This window comes from Belonocnema kinseyi, chromosome 5 (assembly GCF_010883055.1).
Source record: "Belonocnema kinseyi isolate 2016_QV_RU_SX_M_011 chromosome 5, B_treatae_v1, whole genome shotgun sequence".
Classification (NCBI taxonomy): Eukaryota; Metazoa; Arthropoda; class Insecta; order Hymenoptera; family Cynipidae; genus Belonocnema; species Belonocnema kinseyi.
Window position 1 is genome coordinate 30,654,766 of NC_046661.1, and position 12,002 is coordinate 30,666,767.

The 12,002-nt window shown below is 33.6% G+C and overlaps 1 protein-coding gene across 3 annotated transcripts in view; it reads left to right on the forward strand.

Moving 5' to 3' along the window:
- Nucleotides 1-12,002, forward strand: part of LOC117172335 (centrosomal protein of 135 kDa) — a 316,377-nt gene that overhangs the window by 270,831 nt on the left and 33,544 nt on the right. For all 3 annotated transcript variants that reach the window (XM_033360139.1, XM_033360138.1, XM_033360140.1), the window contains 3 exons: nt 3,939-4,136; nt 5,770-5,946; nt 10,180-10,382. In XM_033360139.1, coding sequence (XP_033216030.1) covers nt 3,939-4,136; nt 5,770-5,946; nt 10,180-10,382 — 578 coding nt within the window. The remainder of the gene's footprint in view (nt 1-3,938; nt 4,137-5,769; nt 5,947-10,179; nt 10,383-12,002) is intronic.

Consider the following 12,002-nt stretch of genomic DNA (forward strand, 5'->3'; position numbering starts at 1 on the left):
TAATTATTATTTTTATTTATTAATATTATTTATATTTCGGAAGACCAAATCTGTCGGATGAGACGTTTGTATCTGCTTCGGAGAGTATCCTTTCTAGATGTCACATCCTGAATGCGACTCTGTGGCACACCCAGGTAGGTATAAGTTTCTCCAGCGCAAAGGTGTCGTATAGTGCTTCTATCAACGAGCTTAGGGTCTTCAAGGATGCCATTAAGTTTTCCTGGCTTCAAGTAAACATTGGCGCAATTGTCTGACCCAAATTCCATTCCAATTTCCTTAATATATCGTTCGACAATCCCTAGAGCTAGATGTAGTTTCTGTTTGTTTTTAGCATAGATCTTAAGATCGTCCATGTGAAATACATGAGTGACCTTGTACTTTCGATCTGTATGTTTGCCGCAAAAGTACCCATTGGAATGGCGAAGTGATAGAGATATTGGCAATAATGTAGGCAAAAGAGAAGTAGACTCATGGTGTCGCCCTAAAAGACACCTCTCTGAAAGGTGACCTGGTTAGTTGTCACACGATTTTTTCCAGATGAGATAGTAAATCTGGTTTTCCAAAGCGGCATCAATCTCTCTATGCAACTAGCGATTTGCGGATGAACCTTTAAGCTTTCCAAAAGACAGATGAAAAATTTATGAGGGGTCGAATTGAAAGCTTTTCGATAATCAATCCAGACCATCGATAGGTCACGCTGGTAAAATGCTGCATTGAACTTCGTTGATCATACATTTCTTGCTACACAGGTTCAATTGTCCGAACAATCCTATCATTTAGGATAGCTGTGAATACCTTATACAGTGTGTGCAGACCAAATCAAATTCAGGCGAAATGCTGATGGGTTGAAGAAAACTTCTTCCACCAGAAGTTTTTGATACAATCTGGTCCCGGAGCGGAATAGTTCTGCATCCCTCTTAATACTTTTTTTCACCTCCTCAGTAGTGATGGGTGGGCATTCTTCGTCAGGTTTTATGGGGGCATCACACAGCAACTTGAAGCTATTTATATTTTCTGAGTCTTCGTCCAGTCTATGCTGCACTTCGTACACTTCTCTCCAAAATACTTCGACCTCCTCTGGTTTGGGCGGGGGGTCGACAGTAACTGGAGCGTCTTGGAAGAATCGAGATGGGTCAGAGAGAAACTGTTGATTTTCTCTGACCCACCTCTCCCTTCGCTCTAGACTTCTCATAGCATCAGATAGTATCCGTATTCTCTCAACGGGTCCGGAGTTCGCGCGCGAACTTTCGAACCTTAGCGGTAAAATTCTTGCCAGATGTGATGTAGTCAATCACACTCTGAATGCGGGACGCGTACTGTCTTGCCCAGCCTATCTTTATGGCAAGTTGATGTATTTGTCTTTTGGTCTTATGATCAACCATTGGTTTTGTTTTACGGTTCGCATCGGCTAAAGCTCTTGCTGCATTATACACACAATAATTGGTAGCCCAGACGTCGGATTCTTCGGAAAAATGTCCACTAACCTCGTAAAAAATTACAATGTAAAAAATTTCTTGAGCAATTTTCCCCAAAATTGTGTTGACGCTAATTTCCACACATTTTGGGGAATTTTGCCCAAAGTTTAGTCGAGAAAATTCCCCAAACATCCATGTGGAATATTAACCAAAAAGTAGTGAATTTTTTCCAAGATTTGATGGGGAAAATTCCCCATGATATTGTGTGATAATAACTAAACTTTCGGGAATTTTCCCGAACTCTAAATCTGAGAGAAATTTGACATGATTTGAATTAAGAATGACGTTTATTATATGTGGAAAAAGCCCGCAAGCGGGAAAAAAACACAAAATCTGATAATTTATTTCATGAGAGAAAAGTAAAGATGAAGAGTGTATAGGGGTATCGGGGTCGAAGAATGAAATTTGTTGTTAGACTCATTTCATGAGGAAGTCTTTTTTAGCATCGCGTGCTTGAGAAGCGGATCATAATCATATTTCCGGACAGAGGAGATATGTTTATAAGGTGACAGTGATGCTGATTCATAGAATTTAGTGGCGATTTCTTTGATATACTCTGAAATATAAAATACATATAAATATAGCATACTGTAGTATACTACGAGTATACTACTCTTCACTGATTAATACAAAAATTTCTTTCCAGTTTCAACTACTTCAAGGATTAGACTTTATTTACACTTTTTAAAACTAAAGGTGAAAATATCGACAACAGTAATTTGGTGATTGTAAATTCTCTTTTGTTAAAGCTCCATCGGCTTTAACGGACACATTCTCATCACGTATCTCGTGCTGCGCACTCGAGTTTATCCCTGAAATTTTTTATCATTTCCATCAATGTAAATTATTATACTATGAATAACCGTACAGAGAGTTCTTGAATTTTGAAAAAATGGTCTCAACAATATTCAAGAGGAGCTCACTTTTTGAATTTTTATCCACTATGGCTGGCTAACAAACTTAACCTTTAGTTTAGGACACTTAAAGAGTGTACTAGAGGCCAGTCTAATTAAAATATTTTTTTTAAAAGTTATCGTGCTGACAGACAGACAGGCATAAATACATACAGACATACCGACAAACAAACGCATTCGTGAAAACCTATTTTTTCGGATTTAGGGGGTCTCAAAACGTAGACATTTGACAAAAATTGGGGGGAGGGGCGGGTTGTTAAATTTTATACATATCTAATAACTTCTCTGATGAGAATGTAAAAATGATTTATTTGTCACGAATAATTTTTTTATAGTTCTGTTTTTAGTTTAAATTATAAAAAATGGTATCAAAAACATGAAAAGTTAAAAATTTTGTATAGCAATTAAAATGTAAAGAGCTTAAAAATTAAACTACTCACAAACTAGAGTTCGTAAAATGTATAAACAAGAAAAAGTCGCCACTTGTCAAGAATTTACAGAAACACTTATTTCACACCCAAAATATAAGAAAACTCGTGAAAAGAGCCTCAGTCGATTTAAAAAAAACTCCTAATATAGCTTCACTCGGTTTCAAAAGAAAACTCTGAATAGAGCCTCACTCATTTGTAAAGAAAACTCTTAGTAGAGCCTCATTTGTTTTTATAGAAAACTCTTAGTAGAGCCTCACTCGGCTAAAAGAATACTCTAAATAGAGCCTCACGAGGTTAAAAGAAAACTCTGAATAGAGCCTCACTCACTTAAAAGAAAGCTCTGAATAGAGCCTCGTTGGTTTTCTCAGTTTTGGTGGCAACAAACTGACCGAAAAAAATTCGTAAAGATTTCTCAAGCGATCGTTCAAGCTCTAGAGCTGGCAAATAACTGACTCAGATTTTACGATGACGTTTTCATCCTCGCATGGGACAAGGGCTCTTTTGAAGAAAGGTTTTCGTCGAATTCGTGATCTCATTTAGGAATGTTACCAAAGTTTAGACTACTTATCGCTATAACATAAACAGTTGCAGCTCGAAGCGCAGATATAGAAAGAGTCGAAAGCATGTTCGAATAATCATAACTTGAAAGAATATTTCACATAATATTTCATTCTACTTAAATTTCTGCCTTAGTTATTCAGATATTATTTTCAACAAAATGTCATTTAACAGATAAAAAACTACATAATTAAACAAAGTGAGATAATAAGAAATAGAGATACAGAAATATGAGTATAACTTATGATATTGAAAGTATTTCATGCTCTGTTAAAAAAAATCAAATTTAAATCCAAAATGATTTAAAAATTGTAATAGGAATAAGGGAGTTCCACAAAATGACCAGGATCATAAAATTAGGAGTTTATGACAAATTGGATACAACAAAAATAAAGTTTCCTCAAAAAAGACAAGCGGTATTAATAAAAAAAATCCCAAAATAATAATATAATTAATCAAAAAAGTGGATGATATGAATGCTTGATTTTTGTGAGTTTGGCATGGAAATCAGAAAGAAAAAAAGAGGAGAATAAAGAAGTAAAATTTGGATTTTTTTTTAGGAAAATGAAAGGACAGAGATGCTGAATCACTTTCGAAGTCTAAGTTTAGAGGCAACAGTTTTGGAGAATAGCAATCACAGTTTAGAAACTGAAGCTGCGGAGGCAAGAGGAGCACTGCAATCGGCTCGAGATCGTCTTATGGACCTTGAACATCAAGTAGCAGACAAGGATTGTTTGATAAGAGGCTATGAAACTCAGGTATCATTGCCAAAACCCAAAAGATTTTTAAAAACTAGTTAAATTTCGGTAAAACATCAAATGAATTTGAAAATGGAGACTAAAAATAAAGTAAAACACTGTATATTAGCAGGGTTGCCACAGACCTTGGAATCCTTGAAAAGTCAGGGGAAAAAAAATGGTCAGGGAAATCAGTGAAAAGTCAGTGAATTTTGAAAATGGGTCAGGGAATTTTTTTTAAAACCGCTGACCAATCGTCGATCACGGCTAGGGCCGTATCAATTCATACAGATTACATAGTATTGCGCGCCGGTCGCCGCTGCGCCGCTACTAGACTACTGTTAGAGAATGTTCGGTGATGCTCGGTGCTCTCGGCTCGCTGGGGTCACGCCGCGCGCTTTGTTGTCGGACTCGTCCGTGCAGGAATGGACAGGTCTGTTATTGTTCACAAATTAGACGTGTAGTAAACATTGGCTGATCCAGAGGGGGGCGATCGGGGCGATCGCCCCCCCCCCCCCCCCCCCCCCCCCCCCCCCCGAGCTCTAAGTTTTTATACTTATAACTTGAAAATATAGCGCGGACAATTACACTTGCGCGAACGAAACACAGAATATGTATATATAAAATATAGCTGTATTTTTAAGAATATTTTAAGAGATTCATAAAATGATCAAAGAAGAACATGGAAGATTTTAAGGATTTTATTTAATTTGCTGGATTTTCAAAAATTGTAGGAAAATTTGGATTAGTTTTAAAATATATTTAGAAGTTCTGAATAAATGTTAACGCACTTCGTATAAATTACTTGAAATAATTCCAAGTTTTTAATTAATGTTGATTCTTTTCAAAACTTCTACAGATCTCTTAAAATTACTCAAATTTTTTGTGCAAATGATAAGTGTTCAATTGTCATTCATGCGTCAAAATTTAACAATTTCACTCATAAATTAAACACTTTTTAAATAGATCATTTAAAATTGTAACGCTAAACGATCAAAAGTTCTTCGCAAATTTAAAGATTTAAAGCTTTCTTTGTAAAAAATTCAGTTTCAAATTGTTTTTTTTTTTTGTTAATATATGGTTTTAATTAACTCGTCTTAAATGAACAGTGAAATATTGCTAAACATTAAATACTTATTCTGTTTCTACATTACGAAATTTCAAATTAAATTAGATAAAAATGAAATAATTTAGACTCACAATATTTTAAAATTAATAAAAACCTTTAATTAAGACTATATTATTATGGACTATTATGGATTTATGTTTAAGTTGAAAATAGTAAAACGCACGTTTACATTTCATGAAAATTTTGCTATAGGTATGTCGAAAAGTCAGGGATTTTTGAAAAAAGGTCCAGGAAAAGTCAGGGAAATCAAAAATGGAAAGTCTGTGGCAACCCTGATTAGATAAGAAACTGGGTTAAAAAGTGCACTGGCAGTGCCTCAAATAAGTTTTGAAATCTACAAAATATGTTATAAGAGTTCTCCTTTCATATTTACTCTACTCTGTTTTCATTGTCAATTTTAATTTAATGTATTTTAATATAACAGAAGTTTTTAGAAAATGTAGATGTAGGCTGAAAACCAACAAGGAATTATTATTATTATTATTTTGATTTTTGGGTTCTTTTTTCGAGAATATTTTTTTGTAGATTGCCGATTTGACTCAGAGCGTCGCCAGCTTGGAAACTCAAATTCGACAACAAGAGAATCAAAGAGAGAGGGCGGAGGCTGATCTTAATGCAGTAAGGGATCTTTGTGTTAAGCTCGATCAGCAAAAGGATAATCTTGTGCAGCAGTTAGGAGACAAAGATTCTCTGAAATTACAGGTAAATATTTTTGTTTGCAAATTGGATCGATGAAATATTTGTAGGTAATGGAAATCTTCCTCTACTGTTTCAGACGAGACCTGGTCTTTCATGAACTCTCGGACATTCAGAGAACGTTACTGGAATGTTCCGCGGTAACTTTCGGAACGTGTAAAATGTCCACAGCTTGGTAACGTACCAGGAACGTTTCACGGGGACCTGAGGGAAACCTTCCTTTATTGTTATTTTTAACAACAATTACCACGTGAACCGTAAGAGATAGGTAAAAATGGATGTCTATTTTAGTTTTGAATACCGACATCTACTTTGGCGTATCACTTATGGTTTATGCGATATTTATTGATAATAATAACAATAACGGTCGTTTATTTTTGGAGCGTTCCATTGGAACATTCCTGGAATGTTCCCAAGCAGTGGACATTGTACGCAATAACTTTCTTTGAATTTGAATTAGTTATTTGGGCCCTAAATTGTGCTAGCGTAACAAGTGGTGTCTCAGTGATGACTTTAAGTTATAATTAAGAATGAGTTATTGAGAAATGAATAATAATAAATTGAATGAGAATTGAGTTATATGTTAAGAATAATTGCATATAAATATTGGTTGTTAAGGTGACATGCTAAGGAATTGAATGAAGGGTTGTCTAACATTTGTGATCATGTTACACTGTTAGAAATTTATGTATGATTTTTCAGAGATGCGTCACGAAAACTTTATGCAGAAACCGTTTCTAAATTTTTCTAAACTGTAACATAAATTTTAGCAACGGTAACTGTATAAAACTCCAGTCACAAGTTACAGAAAATTTTTTTACATTTTAGGAATTTTCAGTTACTGTAACTGAAAATTCCAAGAGGCTATAAAATGTTTTTTGGTTCATTCATTTTAATATAAAATATGTAGTCTATATTTGTCCTGAAAAATTAATTAACCAAACAATAATTTCTCTATACATTACATGTTTAGAGAAATTGACTTACAAAATATATACAAAATTTAATTTAATTTTTTATAAATAATATTCGTATGTAATTTCTGCAAAAAATTAATTTGTAGAAAAATAGTCGAACCTTCAACGAAAGAAATAAATTTTCAACTAAAATATAAACGTTACACAAAAAATGATTTCTTAACAAAGTATTTCAACCAAAATTTTCAAAAAATAAGTTGAATCCTTAAACAGGGAGAACATTAACTTTCAAGTAAATAGTAGGATTTTTATCCAAAATATGTTTTCAACAGGAAGTAAGTCTTCTGCGAAAATTATACTTTAATTTTTATACCCAAACATCCGATGTTTCAACAAAACAGTTGAAGTTTTAATAAAAAAGGATAACTTTTTGAAAAAAGTGATTAAATTCGTATACAGACAGTTGCAATTTATCCAAGAAAGGTGTAATTTCTACTAAAATAGATGAATTTTTTAATCAAAAAGACAAATTATCCAAAAAATAGTTTAGTTTCATCCAAAAGATTTCACTTTGACTGTTCAAAATAAGAATATGAGTTTTAACTAAGAATGAGATTTTCTGTGAAAATAGTTAAGTTTTTTACCTAAAAATATGAATTTGCAACAAAACAGTTGAATTTTTAACACAGAAAAAAATTGTTCTAAACAAAATCCTTGAATTTTAAACCAAACCGTTGCATTTTGATCGAACAAAGATGCAATTTCTAGTAAAATAGATGAATTTTTAAAATAAAAAGACAAATTTTCAAAAAATAGTTGAATGTTCAACCAAAAACGATTTTAATTTGACTTTTTAGCTTCAAAATATAAGATTTAAAAATAAATCAATCTTCTATGAAACTAGTTGAATTATCAACCTAAAAGCATGAATTTTCAACACAAAAATTGAATTTTCGACCAAAAAGGATGCGTTTTCAACAAAATTGATGAAGTTTCAAACAAATAATAAAACTTATAACTAAACAGGCACGACAGCCACGACAAAAAAAATACAAGGTTAACAAATCACTAATAAGAATAATATACAAGGGTTCCCGCAAAACTTTATTTTTCTCTAATTTCCCACTGAGCCATTTTTTATTTTGTCTGATCATATGAATATTCAAAGAGCAAAATTGTAAACTCCATACCGATAGAAATCTCTGAGTATATTCTAAAGATTCTCCAGGGTCAGAGAAGCTCAGAGAAATTCTTCGCACGCACTCAATTAGATATATTTAAAGGTCTAGGTAGTTCTTTTAAATGTTTTAAAGGCTTTAAAATGTCCTTTCCGAAATTGAAATACGATCATAAATAACAAGCAGAGAGATTGAAATTGAAATAAGAATTCGATCATAAATAACAAGCACAGAGGCTATATCAATAGAGTAGCCGACACTCAAGGGTGCTTTGTTAAGCTTTCAGATTAAAATTTAGAAGTAGATTTTTTAATTTTAATAGTTAACAGCCTAAAAAATAATTCGGAATTTAGGGGTTTCGATGATTTCAGATATCTGTTTTTTTTAAATACTTAAAATTGGAATGAACACGACGTTTTTCGTAAATGGAATGAGATACGCCAAAAAAGACAACATTTTTTAATCCAACTAGAAAATTCTATATTATTATATAAGTTATAATTACAAATAAGTATAATGAGAAAATTCATTAATTAAAAAAAGTGTTAATAATTTAAAGATAAATTTAAAAAGGGAGTCGGATTAGCGACGGCCAACTACTGTAAATAACTATGCCCGCCCGGTACGTGACGAATACAAAAGGAACATTATATTACCGTCGCACCACTCTTAAAAGGACCACTAAAAGGACCTTGAAAAGGACCCAAATCTCTCAGACTATCTCAGGGAATAAATTTTTTCAAATCGACTCTGCTTATAGTCTCAAATGGGTCAGGCTATTTCGCTAGAAAATACTCAGAGATTTCTATCGCTAGGGCTTGTAACATTTTTAACCTAGAATCTTTTATAAACGAAATAAAATAATTTCAAATTGAAATTTAAAAAATTTTTAATTTATTTTACTTGACAGTTTAAAATGACAGAAATTCTCTAAATTTTACACGATTTTTGTTCTTTAAATCCTCGACTTTTTCCTAACAAAAAAAATTCCCTGATTTAAAAAAGTTTTTGTTAGCTAGGTTCGTTGTTTACTCACCAGGCCAATTTGTCCTGTGATGTTCCGAAAACTTATGTACATGAACAAAGTGTCCCCCTTATGTAACAAATCATAACAAAACATTTCGAACACGCAGATTACCGCCGCCGATACTGAATCTCCATGATTCGTCTGCTAGCCGAACGCGCTCGGGGAGCGAGTGCGCAGGCAACTGCGCTTACTTTCTGTTACGATAACTTATATTTCTGTTTCCATTTATGAATTTTATGAAAATATTCGTAATTATCAGAAACCGCTTTTAAATTTAACCCTCTGATGGCACACATCTTCTGGCGTCCCGTTCATGGCGCACCTGGGTATGTAGTTACCTAGAACATATTTCAGAGATAAAAACTGTTTAGAATACATATTTTTCAACTAACCAGGAATGAAATAAAATCTTTAGAATGTCAGGAATGCAGCTGCATGAGTTTGGTATTGATATTTTAATTAGGCAAAAGATAGTACAATTTTAAACAAAACAAATGTACAAAAATGATAAAAAATTATCGAAAATGTCAAAAATCGCATTTTCTTGGGTAAGGTCGTGTTATCAGTTCTTTTATCATAAAAAAGTATACTTATTTTTCAAATCTGAAGATTGTGAATATATGCTCACAAAGCGCTTCAAATGCTTATAACTCGAATAGATACTGGCTTTTAAGTAGGGTCAGATGCCTCACAATTAGGCCTTATTTTTCACCTAATTTAGCGACCTTTGCTTATGCACCCCTCTTCTTATCTTCTCCAGAATTTTCACTTTTATACTACCTCTGGGTACCTACGGACCCAGGGGCGCCATCAGAGGGTTAAAATTTTTTTGTAAATATACTATAAAAGTTACTGAATTTCGTTTTCAGCAACCTAATTTCGTAAATTTTAGTTACTTTTGTATCTTAAATGTGTCAGAATGTTTCGAACATTTTTAACAATATATACCTATTGCAATATTGGCCACCATATTGGCAACGTCAGAGCCCTATTTAGTTATTTTTCCAACAGAAAATAAAAATGTCGGTAGAGCCGCCTTAAGATTTCTAATAAATCCTTAAAATTTTTTAAACATAGGCGTAAAATGAAAAAATATATTTATTTTCATTTGTTTCAGATCGAATCACAAGTGAATCGACTACGAACAGAAAATGCAATGGTTCAAGACCAAATGAACAGAGATCACGCAGCAATCGGGCGTTTAGAAGAACTTTTGGATCAAGCAAGACAAGAATCAATAAATACACAAACGTCCAATCAAGAGTTACAAAACGAAATTTCAAGGCTCAAACAGAAAATTGCCGATCTTCAGAGTAGATTGTAAGTGCACATTTTTTTCAATTTTGATTTCAAAAACTTCATTTTCATATTGCAGAGTATTGAAATCGGTTTCTTATTAAATTAATTGACAAAACGCAAATCATAATTAACGAGTCTTTATTCAGATAAGGTCTGGGATCTAACTAACTCGTAACTCATCGTTACCAACCTGCGCACCCTATGGGGATGACAGCCAAACTATATCTTACAACCTCTTTTTCCTTTGAGACTCTGAATATAATGTCAAAATGTTAATGTCAAAAATTGTGACTCGCAACAAATACTGACTAATTGTTAATATCGAGAATTATGTAAAGAACATATATTGAATTGACTCACAAAATTAAACTTTGAATCGTAAGTATCGTACACTGCTTTATCATGCATAGTCTCCGAATCTATCCGGTTAACGCAGGGACTAGGAGTGAAGCGTCGCTCGTCCTTTTCTCTTCTCTAGCCAAAGAGTCTCCTATACCTATTAGGCCAGTCAACGAAGGATTTTAAATGGAAATAATTTATAACAATGAACTTAGTTGGCAGCAAGCTTCCTTAGGGGGTCTTGAAACACCTCCCAAAATTCATTAAATTGGGGGGGGAGGGGGCTCGAGCCGCCATCTTCCAATATGGCGGCCTATTTAATGTTTTTGAATTTCCCTTGGAAACGGCTGTTTTTAGAGCAAAATAGTTATATAATAAAACACTTTAAATTTTCTTCTGAATAAAAAAGGTTATATAAAACATTGCCAACAAGTGAATAGTTTGTCCGGAAAATTGAAGAGATTGAACATTTTTGGAAGTTCATTATTTTTGCATTTATGAGCGATTGCCTCAGTGAAAACGAGTGCAGTTTATTGTTTCGAGCTTGGCTAAAGGTAATCTACCGTGCAATATTGATAATTTTGTTGTAGCTATATTATTTATTTAATACTGAAATTTATTTTGGTCATTTTCAACGCCTAATTTGAAGAAGTTGCTTTCATTTCTCGAAGTAGGGACTTTGTCATTAACCTTCCTCATTTTTTAACAACGCATCTGCAAATTTTCGAAATTTTAAAGTAATTTTTTGATATTAAAAACCGCCTTTTTCTGAACCTGTGTCAAAACTCTCGGAATTTCCGAGTTGAGTCTGGGGGGTGAAGTAATAACGATGTATTTACTGCAGGCCCACTTTTTTCTTCAAACGGTAGAAAACATAATGCACCCATCGTAAATAATCTCAACTCCTTCCATGTGCCTCAGACCCTTCGAACTGCATTTCCCAGGGCATGAAGCGACCACTGTCATGTGGTCACAGGCGACCATCGGCGTCCCTCTTCCGCCAAAACATATACGCGAGGGCAAGCGAGAGAGTAACGGGCTTGTTAGTACAGTCAAGCAGTCATTTCTATTTTTGTAAGAGAACCTTTCTTCTCCCGCTAACATTTCACGTCTATTAAACGCGTTTTTTGTATCAGAAAAAAATCATACCATTACTGATTTTTGCATGAAGCATTCCAAACGTGCTCCAATGATCTTATCAAAATTCAGTAATGATCGGATTAAAATTAAGCTTACAATCAAGCTCTGAAGTGAATTTAAACCTTTTGTTTGACACGCCTCCAAAATACTTCTGGCTTCACA